This window comes from Myxine glutinosa, chromosome 13, assembly GCF_964187855.1.
Source record: "Myxine glutinosa chromosome 13, kmMyxGlut1.1, whole genome shotgun sequence".
NCBI classification, from domain to species: Eukaryota; Metazoa; Chordata; class Myxini; order Myxiniformes; family Myxinidae; genus Myxine; species Myxine glutinosa.
The window spans coordinates 42963784-42987549 of NC_136273.1; the positions used below are offsets into that span (position 1 = coordinate 42963784).

The 23766-nt window shown below is 43.9% G+C and overlaps 1 protein-coding gene across 1 annotated transcript in view; it reads right to left on the reverse strand.

The window, feature by feature from the left end:
* Positions 1-7062: 7062 nt before the first annotated feature.
* Positions 7063-23766, reverse strand: part of COL5A1 (collagen type V alpha 1 chain) — a 505662-nt gene continuing 488958 nt past the window's right edge. The window contains exons 66-67 of the mRNA XM_068102230.2: positions 22820-23053; positions 7063-8774 (exon numbers count right to left, since the gene is read on the reverse strand). Of these exons, the coding sequence (XP_067958331.1) occupies positions 8628-8774; positions 22820-23053 (381 nt within the window). The 3' untranslated portion in view covers positions 7063-8627. The remainder of the gene's footprint in view (positions 8775-22819; positions 23054-23766) is intronic.

Below are 23766 nucleotides of genomic sequence, written 5' to 3' on the forward strand. Positions count from 1 at the left end.
ATTTGATCTTCATTTCAACAATATTGATAGATAAAGGTGACATAATACAACAAATATCAAGAAACATTTACATTTTGTAGTCCATTGTATAATTTAAATAAACATAAATGCAAATTTCGAAAATGGAAAAAGTAAGTACACCCCTACATTTATCACTACTTCAAATACCAAAAATTAGAATCAGGTGCACCAGCTCAGGTGCAAATGATTAGAACATCGTGAGAGAGGATCTTGGAGGAACCTGTCCTATTTAAACCTCAGACATTTCGTTTGGTTTGCTCTTTGTTGTTGAAGTGTGTGGCGTCATGCCTAGATCAAAAGAGCTCTCTCAGGCCTTCAGAAAGAAGGTTATAGATGCCTACGAGTCTGTGAAGGGATTTAAAAAGATCTCCAAACAATTTTAAATCAATCATTCGACTGTCCGGAAGATCATCTACAAGTTGAGAAGATTCCAAACAACTGCCAACTTGTTCAGGCCAGGCCGCCGCAACAAGTTCAGCCCGAGAGCAGACCGCAAGATGCTGAAAGAAGTCTCTAAGAACCCCAGAATGTCATCACGGGACCGACAGGTAGCTCTTGCCACTGTTGATGTCAAAGTGCATGAGTCTACCATTAGAAAGAGGCTGCACAAATTATGATCTACATGGGAGGTGTGCCAGGAGGAAACCCTTGCTGTCCAGAAAGAACATCAGGGCAAGACTAAAGTTTGCCAATAAATACCGAGGCAAAGACCAGCACTTCTGGAACAATGTACTCTGGACAGATGAGTCAAAGGTAGAGCTATTTGGCCACAGTACCAGAAGACATGCTTGGCGAAAACCAAAGACAGCATTTGACCACAAGAACCTGATACCAGCTTTAAAGCATGGTGGTGGAAATATTATGGTTTGGGGCAGCTTTGCTGCATCAGGGCCTGGGAAGCTCACCATCATAGAATCCACTATGAATTCTTCATTGTACCAAAGGGTGCTTGAGGATAATGTGAGGCCATCTGTCAGATAGTTGAAGCTCAACCGAAGGTGGACCTTGCAACATGACAATGACCCTAAACATACCAGTAAATCCACCAAGGAATGGCTGAAAAGAAATGGAGGGTTCTGGAATGGCCAAGTCAAAGCCCAGATCTAAATCCCATGGAGATGTTGTGGGGGGATTTGAAACGAGGTGTGCATGCAAGAGATTGGACTTCCGGTCCCTCGGGCGATGAGGCTTGCTTCGATCTCTCCACGGCATCGAAGTTTGAGTGTTTTCCCATTCGTGTCTTTGTCGGGTTTCCGCTGGTTGTTTTGTTGTGTGTGTGTTGTTGTGTGTTTCTGTTTAGTTTTGGTTTTGTGGTTGTTGCGGATTTGTGTGTGATTGGTCATTTTGTATTCGCGCGTCGTGCGCTGCCTGGTCTTTCCGGGCTCCCTTCCCCCCGTCGGTGTTTTGTGAGTGTAAGTTCTTTCCTTCATAGTATTTGCTTGTTTCTTTGATTTTATTTTCTCCCACCTCCCTCTCGCAGGCATCGTACCCTTTGTCCGGCGTTTTTAAAAACAGGACAAACGGATAGACAAAGAATTCGATATTGATTCTTTCTCTCCTCCCGGACACGTGCTTGTTCGCTCTCCTCCTCGTCTCGACTTGTGCCCCGCCCCCTGTATCTCGTTTTGCTTCTGCCTCTGCTTCTTCTTTCTCAAATCCACGTTCTCGCTTGGAGACTTTTCCCAGATTGTTTTTCATGGTTTTCATGGTTCTGTTTGGATATTGTTGGAATATGTTTAAACCGCAGCCGTGATGCTGACCCCGCCTCCCCCCCCCCTAGAATTTCCATGTTTTAAACGTTTCCCAGTGTGTACCCTGGTCAGAATCGGTACACCGTATCCCTGCGTGTCATAAGAGATGACTCAGAGGGTTGGCGTCAGGAAGGGCATCCGGCCATAAAAACATTGCCTCAAAAAGAGAACCATGACAATTACAAGTACATATGGGCAGGGTGCAGCCCGAAGTGGAGATCGGTTTCTGAGGTTTGGGACATGGAATGTAGGGACAATGACAGGGAGATCAGGAGAAGTGGTGGAAGTATTGGTCAGAAGAAGAGTGGACATATGTTGTGTGCAGGAGACGAGATGGAAGGGAAGTGGTGTGAGAATGGTGAAGGGTAGGTAGGGACAGAAATACAAGTTTATGTGGCAAGGGTGCCTGGAGGGCGTGAATGCTGTTGGTGTCCTGTTTTCTGAGGAGTTTGTAGACAGTGTGGTGAGTGTGACCAGAGTGAGTGATAGGTTGATGATGGTGAAAATGATGATTGGAAAGCTCTTGGTGAACGTCATCTCGGGATATGCTCCGCAGGTTGGTCGAAGCGATGAAGAGAAGGACAAGTTCTGGTGTGCGATAGAGAAGCTGATGGAAAACGTGAAAGATGAGGAAGTTGTTGTGGTAGGAGGAGACATAAATGGACATGTGGGAAGGAGTATGGATGGTTTTGAGGGAGTTCATGGGGGTTACGGATATGGTGCGAGAAATGGAGAAGGTGAAAGGATTTTGGAGTTTGCTGAAGGAGCTGATTTGTTGATTTGTAATACTCAGTTCCAGAAAGAGGATAATAAGCTTGTTACATACACGTCAGGTGGGTCGACGACAACCGTTGACTACCTGATGGTGCGTAGGCGAGATAGGGGGCACCTCCGGGACACAAAGGTGATCCCGGGGGAGGAGGCTGTTTCACAGCACCACTTGGTTGTCTGCGACATAAGGGTGAAAGGTGCGAGGAGAGCTCGGCGGGTGAAGTACCAACCGAGAATGAAGGTGTGGAGGTTGAAAGAGGTGACAGTAAGGGAGGCATTAAAAGAGAGGCTGAGTAGGGTAGAGGATGATGTGGTTGAGCTTGAAAGTGGTTGGATGTCAATGAAAGCTAGTCTGTTGGGAGCCGTTGGTGAGGTATGTGGATGGACAAAAGGACCACCGAGGCCCTCGGAAACATGGTGGTGGGATGATGAAGTTGGAAAGAGGATTGACGAGAAGAGGAAGAAGTTCAAGGCGTGGCAGAAGGCGAAGGGTATGGGGGCAGAAACAGCAGAGCATGAAAGTTATAAGGCAGCCAGGAAGGCTGCAAAGAAAGAGGTAGCAAAGGCGCAGGAGGCATGTAGGAAAATGTTCGGAGAACGCTTGGATTCGGAAGAGGGTTAGAAAGCAGTATTCAGGATTGCAAAGCAGATAGCGAAAGATAGGTGTGATGTGATGGGGGTGAGTTGCTTGAAGGATGAAGTGGGACAAATCGTTGTCGACCCAGATGGAATTAAAGGAAGATGGAAAAGATATATAGAAATGCTGTTGAATACAGAGAATGAATGGGATGGCAACATAGAGAGTAACCCAGTTTTAGGACCGGCAGAGAAGATAACTGAGAAGGAAGTTGAGGAAGCGATAAAAGCAATGAAGAGTGGAAAAGCGGGAGGGCTGACGGGAGTTGTGGGAGATATGTTGAAGGCAGCAGGAAGTTGGGGTGTGAAGAGAATGACAGAGATCTGTAATCTGGTGGTGAAAGAAGGCCGCATTCCAGTGGATTGGGAACTGAGTACCCTCATCCCTCTATACAAGGGGAAAGGTGACCCTCTGGAGTGTGGCTCGTACCGAGCGATAAAGTTATTGGAGCATGGAATGAAGGTATTGGAAAGGGTGTTGGAGAGGAGGATAAGGAAGAAAGTGAAGATCGACGAAATGCAGTTTGGATTTATGCCAGGAAGAGGAATGACAGACGCGCTTTTCATTGTGAGGCAGTTGCAGGAGAAGTACATGGAGAAGAGGAAGAAGTTATTTCTTGGGTTTGTTGATCTGGAGAAAGCATTCGATAGGATTCCACGCAAAGTATTGCCATGGGCATTGAGGAAGTTAGGAGTGGAGGAATGGTTGATCAGAGTAGTGATGGCAATGTACAAAAGAGTGCGCACAGCTGTAAAGACGAAGGACGGGAACAGTGGTGAGTTTGAGGTGAAGGTGGGAGTGCATCAGGGGTCGGTACTAAGTCCACTACTATTTGTAGCTGTGATGGAGGTGCTGGCTCAGAACGTAAAGGAGGGTTTACCGTGGGAGTTGTTGTATGCAGATGATCTGGTGTTGATTGCGGAAAGTATGGATGGACTGAAGGAAAAGATGAACAAGTGGAAGGAATGTTTGGAGACAAAAGGTCTGAAGGTGAATATCGGAAAGACGAAGGTGATGGCAAGTGGTAAAGCATGTGGTGAGGTGGAAAGAACTGGGAAGTGGACGTGTGCTGTGTATAGGAAGGGTGTCGGAGTGAACTCCATTCAATGTACAATGTGCGCTGAGTGGGTTCATCAAAAATGTAGTGGTCTGAGAGGGTCATTTACCAGTGTGGCAGCTACATTCAAATGTAAGGTGTGCACAGAGGGAGCTGCGGAGGGAGGAAATGTTGAGTTGGATCTTGGAGACGGCGTGAAGCTGGAAGGTGTGAAATCATTTTGCTACCTCGGAGACATGCTGAATGGAGAAGGTGGATCAGACTCGGCAACGGTTGCTTGAGTGAGATGTGCATGGAAGAAGTTTCGGGAACTGAGTGGCGTGCTGATGAGGAGGGGAGTGTCGCTGAAGCTGAAGGGAAAGGTGCATGTTGCATGTGTGAGAAGTGTTATGATTTATGGGAGCGAGACATGGGTAATGAACGTAGAGCAGCAACGAAGGCTGGAAAGGGTGGAAATGCGAATGGTTCGATGGATGTGCGGAGTATCGTTGAGAGAGAGGAAGACAAATGATGAATTGCGAAAGATGATGGGAATATTGCCTGTGATTGATGCTGTGAAGAGGAACAGGTTGGGATGGTTTGGTCATGTGTTGAGGAAGGATGAAAGTGACTGGTTGAGAAGAGTGATGGAAATTAATGTAGAAGGAAGTAGAGGATGGGGAAGACCGAGAAAGACTTGGCTAAAGATGGTGGAAGAAGAATGCGGGCAAGGGGGTTAACAAGGAGAGATGCAGAAAATAGGGCAATATGGAGATTGTCATGGGGACCGCAAGGCTAACCCCCGCTCTAGCAGGGAAAATGGCCTTAAAATGCATGTTGTGTGTTGTTGTGCATGCAAGAAACCCCTCAAACATCGCACAGTTGAAAGAATTCTGCATGCAGGAGTGGGCAAAAATTTCTCCCAGTCGATATCAGAGACTGGTAGACAGTTATAAGAAACGCCTACTTGAGGTTGTTTCTGCCAAAGGGGGCAATACCACCTATTAGAGCCAAGGGTGTACTTACTTTTTCCATTTGCGAAATTTGCATTTATGTTTATTTAAATTATACAATGGACTACAAAATGTAAATGTTTCATGATATTTGTTATATTATATCACATTTATCTATGAATATTGTTGAAATGAAGATCAAATAGCTGTATGTTGAAAAAGTCAAAACTTTACATGGGGTGTACTTACTTTTTCACGTGACTGTATATACATACATATATTTCATTGACCAAGTGCTGTGGTCTTGTTACCAGAGTTTGATCGATGGAGCCTAGCAGAAGTAATCAAATATTTATATGATGCCAAAGGCTTGCAGGATATGCTTGTAATTGTAGTAAATGTAGGCCAAATAAGTTATTATCAAACTTACAAATTAATTAAAAGGATATCAGGGGATTAGGACAAATCAACATAGAATCTGAGATCTAAGCTGCTCTGGAAGTGTCAAACTAGAGGCCTATATGCAATGCCCGAGCTGACCTTAGTTGCTTGCTGTCAGGAAATCAAATGGCCTAAGATTGGTCGCAGCTCCAATTATCCTGCCTGAAGTTATCCATTGCTCGAGCTCAAGGAAATGGTTCAGTGTGTTCATAAATAGAATTAAAAAAAAAATCTTGTCATGTTAATCAATAATATTTGATCATAAATTTATGGATACAATGACAAAGCAAGCGCAGAGTTGCTTCTGGGCTCTTCCAGTGAGTAATTGTTGAACCATCATGAAGGATTAGTTAATTGTGCTTAATAGTATAGGGTATGTGAATAAACCACAAACACCGCTCTGCGATCTGCTGAAAGAGACTCGGTTTGCGTTTGGCAATCCCTTGGATCCAAAAATGGTGATGGAACCTCATCCATAATACAACCTTCTGGCAAACCTATGCTGTACTAGTTTTCCTGGCCTTGCACACACGCAATCACCTCTGAGCAAATTGACGTTTCAACATAGAACCACAATTCAGTCATATAACCCAAGATTGTGCAATACAGGATGCAAGATAAAGTTCTCTCCTTCAGTATAGTAGCACAACAACATACTCTCGCTAAATTGTCATTTTTCGAAATTAAGCGAGTCCATTCCAAATTTCTCTGAGAGCATCAAAAGCCAACCAAGATGGAGTGGACAAGGCAGGGCAGGAAGACAAGACTCCTTCTCTGTAGGTAATAAGTAAACCAGATGGATTGTTTTTTTATCAACAATCTGATAACTACATGATAGCTCTCCCATTTCCAGAAGCTTCGATTCCAATTTCTTAATTGGCGTTGAACACATAAAACCAAGGTTTTCCTTGCCTCAGAAAGTCCAAAGCCATTGGTCCTACCCACCATTCCCACTACTCTTGCAATCCTGCAGCAAGCACTGCATGTGACACACACAAGAGCAAATTAATTCTTTTTAACACTTCAGTCACATTATTGATTTGGTTTCATTTTTATGTTGCTCCGAGCAATGCATTTTTTGCTTTGTGATCCTTCCGAACCCATATTTTGGATTCTTTCCCAACCTTCGTCTTGCATCTAAGACATCTTACGCCTCGGATTCAATGCGTGAATGTTGCCATTCATGGTGTTTGAGAATATCTTGACGTCTTGAAATGAGAACAGTGAGACATTGAGATTTCGTCGCAACGAGGCCTTACCTCGTCTGTAGATCAAAACGAAATCTTTCGGAGAAACGTTGGCATTTTCCAGATGCCCCGTTGCGTGGAAATCACCGAAACGCACTGCATATGATCAAAGGCCAAAAACTAATGGACCCTTCGACGTACCAAACACCAGGAGGCAAAACTCATTGAAACATGGATGGCCTGATGAAACAGTGGAAACCCCATGTACTTTTACAGACGTATAGAAATTATAGCCTTTATTTTCGACAGGGCAAATGAGAATAAAGCATCGAAGATGATATTGCAAGAGCAACAACAAAAAAAAAAGATTCAAATGTCATTGAAGCAAACGACAGGTATTCACCTGAGTCATGAAAATAACCAGGGCAAGTAAAGTGGAATAGTCCAAAAAAAATTTTTTTCTATATAAATGAGGCAATATGTTTGAAAAACAAAAACGACAACAACAAGGAGTCACATGGTCAAAACGTGGCATGGAAACACATGGTGATTGGCAGACCATGTGGCAGACCACGAAGAACCAGGGCCCGTGAGGAAATTGCGAAGACTCGGCGTACGTACATTTGACGTGTACACAGCCCGGCCTATTCCCGTCACAGTGAGTTACATTCCTCCTTCCAGGATCACACTCATGAATGAGCCAGAAGTAAAAAAACAAAAAAAAAACAAAAAAAAGGAAGCAAATAGAGTTTGTTTGTTCCCTATTGCAGGATAAATTTGTTTTTATGGAATAACATTCTCCTCGACTGTGGGATGCTTCGAAGCAAAAATGATTATAGCACCATTAAATTTTATTTTCTTATTTCTGACAAACAAAAACAAAAACAAAGACGTGGGTTATAAAGCGCGTAGCGTTCTGCCGCAAAGTACAAAAACACATTTTGAGATGGAAGTCTGTTTGCTTAAAATGCACAGAAAAAAAAACCCAATTAGGAAGAGCGAGACGGTTTTCAGTGTCTGCAAAAAAGCACGACAAAGTGCAGATGGCTTTGGGAATGCGAATTGAATGGCTTGCAAAGGCAAAGTGAATAACAAGGAGAAAAAAAACAAAAAGGAACAAAACAAACCAAGCGCCAAAAAAATGGACAAACAGAAAAAGATGCAAAGACGGCCAAAAAAAATCTCAATCCCTCAATATTGGACAAAGTTGGCCGATAGCATTTTTGGAATGAAGCTGTTCCATCGCCACCCCATGCAAGTTTCAATGTATGTAGACAAAAGCGCTGTTCATATACAATATAATATTTACTCACAATCACACAGAGATCACAAAATAAATCAGCACCATCACTTTGTAAAAGACAGCACCATTGATGGTTTGGGAATGAAGTCGTGCGAGAAGGCAACGCGCACAACCACATGAGGCAGGCCGGTCTGTGCTGAGCTTTTCTTTTTAAATCGGTGGGAACGTTTTCATGCTCGAGGACCCAAGGCTAAAAAAAAGAACGGACAATAAACTGGCATAAAGTGAAACAACAGTGCGAAGGAAACTTTGATTGGAAGCAAATGGTGTTTTGCTTCAAGGCATAAGAGGAGAGGGGGAGCGAGGGGTCAGACCCCAGAGCAATTATCGCCAAAGGGGGGAAGATAGAGCAAAACTATTACAGGACTGAAAACAATAATCCCAAGGTAAGACCTTGTGTGCTCACTCATTGAGGCCTTGACCAACTACTCAAAACTTGCATGTGGCCCGCCTTTAGGGTTACCGAGGTCGGTGAGGTGAGGATGGAGGGTTGGGCCGGCTGGCCCGGTGGCTACATACGTGCTTATCTAGCCCTGGAAACACACTGCCCCCAGTTCAAAAGCAAATTTCTGATTTGCTTCACCAAAATCGCTGAATTTCAGGTCCACAATAGGCAACTGCTCCACTTTAGGTGTGTTCACCTCGATGACAGTTCGTTGGTAACCCTTCTTGCGCTGTAGGATGGCATCACACAGTACGTACCGTTTCTTTCAGAAGTCTGTTTCTCACAAACCCAATCATTTATTAAACAGCAACGGACATTCCTAAAGCATTATATTAACAGGCAAAGGAACCACTTATACAAACAAGTACAACACCCTTATCGGCCTACACTTAACTCTTTCTTGATTTCAAACCTTGACGTAGTTGCTTACCGAGAAATCTATTAGTTAAATGTTTAAGCAATTGATAGATTTTCCCACTGCCTGGATCAGCAGGGGAGTTTTTGGTCATCAAGGAGGTTTCGACCCCTTCAATCCAGAACTTCTCCAAACAGTAGGTTGGCAACCACAGCCGTGGGTCTACATCAGGAAATCAACAACTTCATCTGTGTCCAAAAAATCAACCCAACAATGAAACCTCAATTCAAACACTACTTTCTACCTGTCTTGTTGGAGAACCTGTTCTTGTCTTGTTAGATTGTCCTACTGTACATTCATAATGCTCAGCATACATTATGTTATAACACACACATACACACACACACACACACACACACACACACACACACACACACACACACACACACACACACACACACACGCACACACACACACTGCAAAGCAGATAGCGAAAGAGAGGTGTGATGTAATGGGGGTGAGTTGCTTGAAGGATGAAGTGGGACAAATCGTTGTGGACCCAGATGGAATTAAAGGAAGATGGAAGAGAAATGGAAATACTGTTGAATGCAGAGAATGAATGGGATGGCAACATAGAGAGTAACCCAGTTTTAGGACCGGCAGAGATGATAACTGAGAAGGAAGTTGAGGAAGCGATAAAAGCAAAAAAAAAAACACCTTTAGAGGCCATTTTTCCCCGCAAAGCGGGGGTTGGCCTTTTTCGGGGACCGTGGTTGTTGTTGTTTTTTGGTCCCCTTTTTGAAGCAATGTTTTTTGGCCGGATGCCCTTCCTGCCGCCAACCCTTTTTGTCGCCTTTTACGACAAGCAGGGAATTACCAGTAAACTGGTACTCAATTAGCCGACCTCGGAAGGATGACAGGCTGAGTCAACCCCCCTGGCGTTAATTCAGCGATCGACCGGGATCCTAGGATCCTAAGCTGGCACCCTAGCCGCTAGCCCAACACCAGGCCAACGAGCCACACTCCAGAGGGATAAAAGCAATGAAGGGTAGAAAAGCTGGAGGGCCAACGGGAGTTGTGGGAGATATGTTGAAGGCAGCAGGAAGTTGGGGGTGTGAAGAGAATGACAGAGGTCTGTAATCTGGTGGTGAAAGAAGGCTGCATTCCAGTGGTTTGGGAACTGAGTACCCTCGTCCCTCTATACAAGGCCCTCTGGAGTGTGGCTCGTACCGAGCGATAAAGTTATTGGAGCATGGAATGAAGGTATTGGAAAGGGTGTTGGAGAGGAGGATAAGGAAGAAAGTGAAGATCGACGAAATGCAGTTTGGATTTATGCCAGGAAGAGGAATGACAGACGTGCTTTTTTTTGTGAGGCAGTTGCAGGAGAAGTCCATGGAGAAGAGGAAGAAGTTGTTTCTTGGGTTTGCTGATCTGGAGAAAGCATTCAATAAGGTTCCACGTGAAGTAGTGACATGGGCATTGAGGAAGTTAGGAGTGGAGGAATGGTTGATCAGACTAGTGATGGCAATGTACAAAAGAGCGTGCACAGCTGTAAGGACAAAGGACGGGAACAGTGGTGAGTTTGAGGTAAAGGTGGGAGTGCATCAGGGGTCGATACTAAGTCCACCACTATTTGTAGCTGTGATGGAGGTGCTGGCTCAGAATGTAAAGGAGGGTTTGCTGTGGGAGTTGTTGTATGCAGATGATCTGGTGTTGATTGCAGAAAGTATGGATGGACTGAAGGAGAAGATGAACAAGTGAAAGGAATGTATGGAGACAAAAGGTCTGAAGGTGAATATCGGAAAGACGAAGGTGATGGCAAGTGGTAAAGCATGTGGTGAGGTGGAAAGAACAGGGAAGTGGCCGTGTGCTGTGTGCAGGAAGGGTGTCGGAGTGAACTCAATTCAATGTGCAATGTGCAATGAGGTGTATGCTGCATGTGTGAGAAGTGTTATGATTTATGGGAGCGAGACATGGGTAATGAACGTATAGCAGCAACGAAGGCTGGAAAGGGTGGAAATGCGAATGGTTCGATGGATGTGCGGAGTATCGTTGAGAGAGAGGAAGACAAATGATGAATTGCGAAAGATGATGGGAATAGAGCCTGTGATGGATGCTGTGAAGAGGAACAGGTTGAGATGGTTTGGTCATGTGTTGAGGAAGGATGAAAGTGACTGGTTGAGAAGAGTGATGGAAATGAATGTAGAAGGAAGTAGAGGACGGGGAAGACCAAGAAAGACTTGGCTAAAGATGGTGGAAGAAGAAATGCGGGCAAGGGGGTTAACAAGGGGAGATGCAGAAAATAGGGTAAAATGGAGAAGATTGTCATGGGGACCGCAAGGCTAACCCCCGCTCTAGCAGGGGAAATGGCCTTAAAATGCCTGTTGTTGTTGCTGTACACACACACACACACACACACACACACACACACACACACACACACACACACATACACACACACACACACACACACACACACACACACACACACACACACACACACACACACACACACACACCTGGTGTTGCCTTAGCGGTTAGGGTGCCGGCTTGGGATCCGAGGATCCTGGGTTCGAATCCCGGTCGATCGCTGAATTAACGAAAAGGGGGTTGACTCAGCCTGTCAACCTTCCGAGGTCGGCAAATTGAGTACCAGCTCACTGGTAATTCCCTGTGTGTCGCAAGAGGTGACTAACAGGGTTGGCGGCAGGAAGGGCATCCGGCCATAAAACATTGCTTCAAAAAAAGGGGACCACGGTGCCCGACAAAGGCCAACCCCTACTCTGCGGGGAAAAATGGCCTCAAAAGGTGGTTACACACACACACACACACACACACACACACACACACACACACACACACACACACACACACACACACACACACACACACACACACACACACACACAACAACAAGATAATTTATTTAAGTTCAGTAGCAATTTGCTAATCATTATGATAAATATTGATGAGAAATCTGGATGAAATGTGTAGCAAAATTAAGCTGATGTGGTAATCAAAATGAATAACTGCTAATGACATCTCATATTCATAAATCATGAGGCATGCATAAATTGTGGACATGTTTTGGATGTTTTGCCTTTCAACGCGAGACAAGGATCTGCCGAAACTCGACCAAAGTTTCTTGGGTTGGACAAAAATATATCTTGTTTCCATGCAAACGGCTCCTCTGTACGGTAATTGTTCGTTTCTTCATTCTCATCAAAGGCTCAAGTAAACATTCGGTGAGATTGCATCTCCTGCCAGTCTTGGTCTAATCCATGGCTGAGAAATATTTATCAATCATACTGTTACGTTGCTGTTGTTCAGTTTCTTAATCAGATGGATTGAGCTTTGGGACTGATGTAACGGTTTTGATATCACTTCCATATGCCGATCAGTTTTCTAATTTTCTCCCATCAACATGGACTTTTTGGAGCAAACACTCCAACAAGCTCACCTTTTGGTGGTGGTTCGTGTGCAGCCACCCAGCTGCTGGTTGCATCATTTTTCTGTGGGTGCGTCTGCCGCTGATGCAATGCCTCTCTATAACCAGCTATCTGGTACTCATTTTGTGGCATCGGAAGGATGACAGGCTGAGTGAACCGCACCTGGCGTTAATTCAACGGGATTCAAACTCAGGACCTTAGGATCCCAAGCCCGCCACCCTAACCATTAGGCCAATACCAGATAATCACCTTTTGGTGCAACAAAAAACGATTTCCAAATATTGTCTGACCGAACGAACGAACGAACGAACACACACACACACACACACACACACACACACACACACACACACACACACACACACACACACACACACACACACACACACACACACACACACACACACACACACACACACACACACACACACACACACACACACACACACACACACCCTCGTTTTTCTCAGCAACCATATGTCCGATTGAGATGAAACTTTCAGGGCAGGAGTGACACCCACATGCAGAATGTTTTTACGATAATTGTGACGTCATAGGTCACGTGGTATGGCAGCCATCTTGGATTAAAAGGAAGTAATTAAAAAATTATTTATCGTAAACCGCTGAATGGAAAAATTTGAAACTCGGCACATTGTCAAGTACTCCCAATGGGGAACAAAAGCATGATAATGATGACATCTTCGGAGAAATGGTATACCAGCCAAAAATGTTTTAATGGAATTCCTTATCCTAAAAATCTGAAATTGCATGCACATGATCTATGACCCATTTGTATTAACATTTTAAATTTATGACATCATAGGTCACAAGGTTTGGCAGCCATATTGGATTGAAGGGAAATATTAAATAATTATATCTCTGAAACCGCTCACCCTATTAATGCGAAATTTTACAAATATCATCAAACCGCACTGTTGCATATAGTTTGAAAATGATGATATCATAGGTCACGTGGTTTGGCAGCCATGTTGGATAGAAAAACGAACCTTATCCGATCAACACCAAACTTCACAAACGTGATCCCCTTCCCACACATATGCAGAGTGATGGAATCTACTCGTTGTGGGACTATGCGGAGGCATATTGGTGACACAGTGGCATTGTTCTGGTGTTTGAAATGATTTTGTCATTTTGGAAGTTATTGATTTTCTCATCGAAATAAGGCGTGAAAGTGGGCCTACTCATCAAAATTAAACTCTACAGCACCACCACCAAAGATACGTCACAAGTACAGGTTCATGGAGGCATGAAACAAGTTAGATATATACCTTTACATTTAAAGATCTTTAAATTATAGCTGGCAGGATAAATATCAAAATCAAATGGGTTTTTCATTAGTTGCAGTGTGTGAAAAGCACAGAACTACCCACTGCATAAATCAGAGTCAGCTGATGCACTCGGTAACCATAGCAAAGGGGTTAATGATCACCATTCCAGTTAAGAAGTGCTTGTGATATATATTCCCTCCTGGGACAATCTGACATGAGCTCATCTCCTGCAGGGAATCCACCATATGCTGATGACAACCAGGAAACCAGAAATGTGTCCCTGGATTGATTCTTTTCCCCAAGGGATGGGCTGGCCATTTTTTAAATAAAAGGCTACATTAAACCCAATGTAGACTGACTGACTGAAACATTGGTTAGGAGAGCATCAACTGACTTATGCAGTTGGTGTTTCTGTCTTCTTTCAAGGATTGGTATGATGGTGTGGCTTTGGATGGATCCCACAATGGATAGCTAAAAGGTTTGTGAAGTTTTGGCATGCGAACAGAAAATGAGTTTCGAGTCAGTTATAAAAATGTGCTCCACAATCTTTCACAAGCCATGAGAGACCGAGCCTCAGCATACAGCTAAGTGGGAAGTCGACTGGGGCTGACGCTACTGACGAGCAAGCACTGGTGAGTGGACCTGGCACCAGCCGTGGTGCTTCAACATTGGCTTATTTCTATGGGCAGCTCCAGCCCCGCCCGAGAGGCATGGAAACTGGGCAGGGCAATGAGAGCTAATAAAAGCGAAGGTAGCCAGAGGAAGGAAGGCTTGGTGGTGTAATGTTCAGGGCATCCAATACGAGTCTGGGAGCATGGTGGTTTGAACCCCGGCTGAGTCATACCAAAGAGCTTTAAAATGATACTTGCTCAGGTATGGCTTCATGCTCAGGTATTACTTGTGGAGTCTTTGGTGGGCCTAATGGCCTCTTGCATTTAAGTTAGTTTTAGGGTTCTCTCTCTTTCTCTGACCTTCTCTCCCCCCATCCCTCTGGCTGCGGCCTCAATAGCCGAGCTTCCTCCATGCCTCTGCTGATCCTTTACTACCCTGCCTGGAACACGTGCCGTGAGACTTGAGGATGGGAGACGAGGTCACTGAACAGCGCATCAGCAGCACCATGCCTACAGACCGAAAAACCAATGTCCTCAAAACCTGGCCCAGTTCTGTGTGAATAGTGATTTTGCAAGTGGTGCCTAGAAATACATCTCCTCCGACTGTTTAAGTATTGTGATTGGTATCTGCCTGCCTGCCTGTCTGTCTGTTTGACCTGAGATAAATCCAATACTTTAAAGACCACATGACTGCCTCGCCTCACCTTGCATCTTGCCGCACTCGTGAAATATTTCAGTCCATTGGGCTTACTCAGGAGAGGATTTAAATTACATAAAAGAGATTGTCCTAACCCGATAATTACTGGCAGCTTAAGAGATTGTCAAGGTGGTCTGATAAAAACGCTTATTATCAGATCCCATTAATTAGTGTACTAATCAGCTGTCCATGTGACCTGTGGGTTATGGCATGCACAGCTCTGCCTATAGGGTGTTCACCTGAGCCCCCAGAGAGCAGTACATGCAAAAATACATACAGTGCACTCCATAAGTATTGGAAAAGTGAAGCCAAATTTGGTATTATTACGGCGTAGCCCATCGGGTAGAGCCGTCTAGAACAGTCTGTCCATCTGTATGTATGTATGTATGTATGTATGTATGAATGTCCCCTCAAACATATACCAATCAGAGCTGAGATTTAAGGGTCCTCGTTGACTTTTGGGTCTTCGGGTTGTGAAGGGTCTTTGAAATATTTTAAGTCCTTGGGGTCTTTCAGGTCTTCGGGATCTTTTAGGTCTTCGTGGTCTTTTAGGTCTTTGGGGGTATTTTGGATCTTTGGAGTATTTCGGGTCCTCTGGGTCTTTAAGGGTCTTCGGGGTATTTTGGGTCTGTCATGGTATTTTGGTTCTCTTGGGTCTTCAGGGTTTTTAAGGGTCTTTTTGGTTTTTGGGGTTGTTAAGGGTCTTTGGAATATTTTCAGTCTTTAGGTCTTCGGTGTCTTTTGGGTCTTCAGGGTTCTTTTGGGTATTTGTGGTCCATTGGGTCTTCAGGGTCTTTTCAATCTTTTAGTCTTTGGGGTCTTTTGGTTCCTCTGGGTTCTTTGGGGCCTCGGGGTCTTTAGAGTCCTTGGAGTATTCAGGGTCCTTGGGGTCTTTTGGGTCCTCTGGGTCTTCTCAGTCTTGTAGGTTCTCAGGGTGTTGGGGGGTGGGGGGGGGGGTCTTTTGGGTCCTCTGGGTACTTTAGGTTAAGTCTTTCAGGTTACATTTGTGGGTGGAGTGTATACATTATACATACAAACACTTGCTCCATTATATATAGATTTCTATGTATACATGTTGTTTTACCATTGTAGACCAATAGCACTTTTTATGCCCAGTCCCCAGTCCCTTCCCCCCTTTCCCCCCCCCCCCCCCCATTTTAGGTAAGCATATGCATTGGAACAGATTAACCTGAAGTCAGTTAAAGTAGTATAATACTTAGTATTTGGTTGCATATCCCTTGCATGCAATAACTGCATCGAGTCTGTGACCCATAGACATCACCAAACTCTTGGTATCTTCCATTGAGATGCTTCGTCAGGCCTTTACTACAGCCATTTTCAGATGTTGTTTGTTTGGGGAGTTTCTGACTTTAGTCTTTCAACAAGTGAAATGCGTACCCCATTGGATTCAAATCAGGAGATCGACTTGGCCAGTCTAAAACCTTCCAGTTTCCCCCTGATGATGAACTCCATGGTTGTGTTGGCAGTGTGTTTTTGGTCATTATCTTGCTGCATGGTGAAGTGCCACCTCATGAGTTTGGAGGCATTTTCTTGTACAAAGGCAGACAAAATGTTTCTGTGCACTTCCAAATTAATTCTGCTGCTGACATCGTTAGTTACATCATCAATAAAGATGAGTGAGCCAGTTTCAGAGGCAGCCATGCAAGCCCCAGCCAGGACACCACCTCCATCATGCTTCACAGATTAGGTAGTATGCTTTGGATCATATGCAGTTCCACACTTTCTCCACACTTTTGCCTTTCCATCACTTTGGTAAGATTTATCTTGGTCTAATCTGTCCATAAAACTTTGTTACAGAACTCTACTGGCTCATGTCTGTACTTCTTGGCAAATTCTAATCTGGCCTTTTTATTTTTGGTGCTGATGAGAGGTTTGCATCTGGCAGTGTAGCCTTTGTAATTCTGCTGTAAAAGTCTTCTGTGAATGGTAGATTGTGATACTTTCACCCCTATACTCTGAGGTTTGATGGTGATGTCACTGACAGTTGTTTTCGGATTTTTCTCCATGGCTCTGATGGTATTTCTGTTATCAACTGCAGTTGTTTCCCTTGGCCGACCTGGCCGTTGTCTATTGCAAAGTACGTACACCAGTCGCTTCATTTTTTTCACGATATTCCAAATTGTTGTGTTTTCTCTGCCCAGTTATTGTGCTATGGTTATAATTTAATTATTCTGTTCTTGCAGTTTCCAAATTGCTTGTTTTTCTTTCATAGGCAGTTCTCTGGTCTACATATATTGCCCTCAGAAAGTATTCACATCCCTTTACCCTTTTTACATTTTGTTGTGTTACAGCCTGAATTTAAAAATGGATTCATTTAATTTTTTTGTCACCGATCTACACAAAATATCTCATGATGCCAAAGTAAAAACATGGTTTTAGAGATTTTTATAAATTTATTGAAAATGTAATACAGAAATATCTAACTTACATAAGTATTTAGCCCCCTGAATCAATACTTAGCAGAACCGCTTTTTGCAGCGATTACAGCTTCGAGTCTTCATGGGTATGTCTGTATCAGCTTTCCACATCTGGATTTGGGGAGTTTCTCCCATTCTTCTTTGCAGATTTGCTCAACCCCAGTTAAGTTGGATGTGGAGCAACTGTGAACAGCAATCTTCAGGTTTTTCCACAGATTCTCAATGTGATTCAAGTCTGGGCTTTGGCTGGGCCACTCAAGGACTTTCACGTTCTTGTTCTGAAGCCATTCCAGTGTTGCTTTGGCTGTATGCTTGAGGTCATTGTCCTGTTGGAACATAAATCTTCACCGCAGTCGAAGGTCTTTTGCTCTTTCAAGCAGGTTCTCAAGGATTTGCCTTTATTTGGCTCCATTCATTGTTCCCTCTATCCCAGTGTTTCTCAACCTGTGGTACACGTACCACTAGTGGTACGCGAGGGCCTTCCAGGTGGTTTGCGACAACCTTTAAAAAAAATGATTTGGCCTGATAATTTTTTTATTTCTGATTTCTGATATATTTCATGATTTCCGATGTGCTGTGAGCAAAGTTATGCCCCGCATCGACCAGCTGGTGGAGAAGAAACAGATGCAGCCCTCGCATTAAATTGAAATAAGCCTGATATCTTATCGAATTGAGTTTTTCTGGAACCAGGTGGTACGCGGATTGAGTTTTTCTGAAACCAGGTGGTACGCGGCGACGGTACGGGACCTCCAAGTGGTACTCGATCAGAAAACGGTTGGGAAACACTGCTCTATCCTTACAAGTCTCCCAATTCCTGCTGCTGAAAAGCATCCCCATAGCATGATACTGGCACCACCATTCTTAACAGTAGGGATGGTGTTAGATGGGTGATGAGCTGTGCTCGGTTTCCAACAGACAAAGCGTTTTGCACTCAGGCCAGAGTTTAATTTTCGTCTCATCAGACCCCAGAATATTTGCCTCATGCTCTGAGTTTTTCACATGCCTTTTCTCAAACTTCAGGCATGCTACCATGTGCCTTCTTCTCAGGAGTGGCTTCTCTCTGGCCACTCTCCCATAAAGCCTAGATTTTTGAAGTGCTGCAGAGACTGTTGTCCTTCTGGCATATGCTCCGATCTCAACAAAGGAACTCTGTAGTTCTGTCAGAGTGGTCATTGGGTTCTTGGTCACCTCTGAACAAGGTCCTTGTTTCCCGGTTTCTCAGTTTGGTCAGGCGGCCAGCTCCAGTAAGAGTCTGGGTAGTTCCATATTATTTCCATTTCCTAATGATAGAGCTCACTATGCTCTTGGGAACTTTCCACACTTCAGAAATTGTTGTCTACCCTTCACCAGATCTATGCCTCCTCACAATTCTATCTCAGAGTTCTAGACAGTTCCTTGGACTTCATGGAAAAGTTTCTGCTCTGACATGCACTGTCAACTGTGTGACCTTATATAGTAAGGTGCGTTTCTTTCTAAATCATGTCCAATCAATTGAATTGTCCACTGGTGGATTCCAATCACGTTGTGGAAACATCTCAAGTACCATCAAAGGAAATTAGATGCACCTGAGCTCAATTTAGTGTGCCATAGCAAAGGGGTTAAATACTTATTGACTCAAAACATGTCAGCTTTTCACTTTTAAATTAATTAATGAAATTGTTTCAAATAACATTCACATTGACATTATGGGGTATTACCTGGAGGTCAGTGATAAAATAAATCTCAATGTCATGCATTTTAAATTCAGGATGTAACAACAAAATATGAAAAAATCATGGGGTGTGAATACTTTCTGAAGGCACTGCATTGGTTTATGCCAACTGACTCGAAAGACAAAAGCAAAGGCTACAAGCGTTACGCCTAGGTCCCCCGTCGGTGAAGTGATGCGAGTTGACAAATTGGACGACGCAAGGCGGCCATCTTGGATTTTGACGTGGCGACCCAATTTTCAATAGCGTTCTTCCTTATGCGTAGATACATCCACACACCAGATTAGAAGTTAGTAGTTCGTTCATTTTTCAAGATATTTCGCTCACAAGGTTCAGACATTTTCGTCTTTTTATGGTGGCGGCCATCTTGGATTTTGACGTGGCGACCCAATTTTCAATAGCGTTCTTCCTTATGCCTGGATACACCCACACACTACATTAGACGTTAGTAGTTCGTTTATTTTTCAAGATATTTCGCTCACAAGGTTCTGACATATATATGGTGGCGGCCATCTTGGATTTTGACGTGGCGACCCAATTTTCAATAGCGTTCTTCCTTATGCCTGGATACACCCACACACCAGATTAGACGTTGGTACTTCGCTTATTTTTCAAGATATTCTGCTCACAAGGTTCAGATATACATGGCGGTGGCCATCTTGGATTTTGACGTGGGTTGCACCCACACACCAAATTAGAATTCGGTCCTTCGCTTACGCATGCACGTACGCACGCACGTACGTCCGCAGGCACGGACGGACGCACGGACGCATGCACGCACACACGGACGGAGGGGAAAACCACAGTCCCCCTTTCGCTCCGTGGTGCGACGGGGGACAAAAACCAAGACTAGACATTCACCGCTCTTTTATGTGTGAACAACCAATGCAACAAGAAACACCTGTCAGTCAATTGTAACAATACTTACATAAAATGAGGGGACTGAACATAAAAAGTGCTGCTGTTCTCTAATGGTAAAAAAAACCACCTTTAGAGGCCATTTTCCCCCGCAAAGCGGGGGTTGGCCTTTTTCGGGGACCGTGGTTGTTGTTGTTTTTTGGTCCCCATTTTGAAGCAATGTTTTACGGCCGGATGCCCTTCCTGCCGCTAACCCTGTTTGTCGCCTTTTTACGACACACAGGGAATTACCAGTGAACTGGTACTCAAATGGTACTGGTCTCTAATGGCAAAACATATATGCAAATAAATACCAAGACATAAAAGCTGACCTTCTGTACTCTTGCCTCGTATTCATATTTTGATCTAAAATCCTAATTTACTGAGCAGATAGCAATAACAACAAATTGGACTTCACTGTTCCAATACTTATGGAGGGCACTGTATTTATTGCGAGTTTGTATTGTATTGAATAATAAAGAAACATTGGCATTATTCTTAGATAATGGTCTGAGCAAAGTCCAACCGAGACATTTGCTGAGTAGTTGGAGGGTCAAACTTAAATTGTGATGAAACTACCAATTATTGGAGAACAAACTACTACTCGCATTATTTCAAAAGGAATTCTCCTTGCTGTGTCCCCTACTTCAATATCCTGGAGTTACCATTGACCAGAAACTCAACTGGAACAGCCATATAAGCGCAGTGGCTACGTGAGCAGACCAGAGGCTGGGTATTCTGTGGCTCATCTTCTAACTCCACAGAACCTTTCCATCTTCTACAAAGCACATGTCAAGGTGAGATGGAATACTCTCCACATTCCTGGATAGGGGCAGCTGAAACAACACTCATAAAGCTACCCACCATTTGAGATAAAACAGTCCCCTAGATATGCACCTTACCTACCAGCCACAACATCAGTGCTCTTCACCACTCGTGTACCATAACAGATTGTGTTTACTATTTACAGTATGCACTGAAATAACTCGCCAAGGTTTGCTCAGCAGCAGCTCCAAAAGTCGTGACTTCCACCACTTCAGACAAGGCCAGCAGGTTTATGGGAGCACCACCACATCAACGTTCCCCCATCCAAGTCACACATTAGCCTGACTTGGGCATTTATGGAATGTAATCGATAATCTCAGCACGTAATTATCGAGCTGTGTAGGCGGTAAAAGAAGTCAAAACCAACAGGAAATAAAATACTTAAATGGTGATTGATCTGTCATGGAGAGAAGAGAAGCTGACGTTTCGGGCCTAACACTTCATCAGAGCAAGAGAGAAAGGAAATCGGGTGGGGGCTGGTGAAAATATACAACCGCAAATTACGTCATCACTGACATGCTGGGAATGGTGGATGCTGATTGGACAGAAGTGTGTGATGTCATGTGTGACGTATTGTTTTGGGTGAAATGTCGTGAGGGATATGTTGGTGTCGAGGAAGAGTAAGAAGAAGACCAAGAAGAAGAGAAAGAAAAAGAAGAATAAGAAAAAGAAGGAAGATACAGTAGAATGGGAAGATAAATAAAGGGAGGAATTGAGGAAGCGGTGGTAGAGAGATGTAGGGGAGATAGAGGTAGTAAGGGGGTGTAGAAGGGAGTATGGGTGAGATTTTTCTTTTTCTTCATCTTCTTGTTATTCCTCTTCCTCTCCACCAATGCGTCACTCATGACCTTTGACCCGGAGCAATACGTCACACATGACATTGCACACCTCTGTCCAATCAGCATCCACCATTCCCAGCACACCAGTGACATTATTTGCGGTGGTATATTTTCACCAACCCCTGCACAATTTCCTTTCTCGCTGCTCTGATGAAAGGTTAGGCCGAAACGTCAGCTTCTCTTTTCTCCACGGCGGATCAATCACCATTTCAAGTTACAGCATTTCACTTCCTAGTTGTTTGGGCATATATCCACCATTCCATCATCACTCGGCCAAAATTGTGAAACTCGTTACCAAATAACATTGTAGTAAGTAGCTATCCCATATTAACTGCAGCAGTATTAGAAGGGTTAGGCCGACCCTCTTCAAGACAAGAGATGGGTGATGCTCATATCCCATGATTAATTTTTAAAATCCCAGGAATTATCTGTATCTGCTGCTAAAGAGACACTGATGTTCAGTAAGAAAGTGATGTCGATGTATCAGCAGCATTACCATGTTTGGGGGATATTGCTGGGCCACACGGTGTAAAAAAGGTAGATTTAAGAAGTGTTGCACATTTAAGGACCATCGAACTCACTAATATGTGCAATTGCAAATTAATGACAGTATATTTCCTGGACTTTGGTGGCCTACCAACATCTTAAATGTCTGGAAAGAAGAACGCACATGATGACCCTTTGAGGTAAATGCAACGATGCTCTTGTAATAATGGCATGTAACTTATAATCTAGAGTGAACTATAATGGGCTGATCTGGCAGCCTTGTTGAGTTGGCTCATATGGTGAGTGAATACACAAGAAGATTTTCAATTGGAGATGTAGCATTGTCTTCCTTTGTGGTAGGATAGAAAACTTCTAAAAAGTGGGAGAGGATGAATAAGGTCATCATCATGGACCAATAATGCAGAGATCACACTGACTTGTAAAAGTTTACCTAAACAAAAATCTTAAATAATATCAAAACGTATTTTTCTGTGAACAAAGTGTAATAATAAATCTCGGAAAATAATTGCACATCATATCAAGGTTCCCCTTAGATATATTGCTACACTATGTGTCTCATATGATGGTTAAAGAATAACAAGAGCTGTTTTGGGTTCATAACAAGGAAGAACATGAAAATATCGAGTGGTGATATAATTTGCAGGGGAAGAACACATACCGCACAACCATCTTCGAGGGCGTGCACAATAGCTCGATCCTCAAAGCCCAGCTCCTCATCGTTGGAGGCAAGGAGGCGGACAGACTTTTCATGACTGTCCTTTTCAAGGTCATACCACGCTGATGACATGTGGCAGCGGAACCCAATGTCCTGACGTCCCGCCGAGCTAAGTAACCGCAAGAAGGTCATTTGCACGACTCCCAGCTGATAACCATCGGCATCAACGTAGGAGAACTGTGGGTTCGGTAGAGAGGAAATGGTAATTAGAAAGTTGAGGATGAAACAAATATTCCAAGTTAAACTTGGCAGGTGGCAGGAAGTTAAACATTGCGTTTTTGTTATCACACTACTTATATTCTGTCAATTGAGTCTCACATGTATAAGTGAAGCTGCACTGCTGTACAGTAGTTATGAGGACAATGTAAAAACTCTGGCTCAACTCCACAATGTACTCGGAAGTCAGGAATGCATAAAACTTAAGCCGTACCATGCAATAATATTTGCTTCATACTGGAGGCATTTTGTACCGGTGTGTACCCCGGTTTAGAATAGGTACACTGTATCCCTGCGTGTCGGAAGAGGCGACTAAAAGGGTTGGTGTCAGGAATGGCATCCGGCCATAAAAACATTGCCTCAAAAAGAGAACCATGACAATTACAACTACATATGGGCAGGGTACAGCCCAAAGTACCCCGTGGGGGACCCCACTCCCTCTCGTCAAAACTCTAGGTGGGGAAACCGATCGAAGCAAGGGTGGAAATCACTCCATTTATGACGACGAAACATCTGATGCCCGACGTGGAGATCGGTTTCTGAGGTTTGGGATATGGAATGTAGGGACAATGACAAGGAGATCAGGAGAAGTGGTGGAAGTATTGGTCAGAAGAAGAGTGGACATATGTTGTGTGCAGGAGACGAGATGGAAGGGAAGTGATGTGAGAATGGTG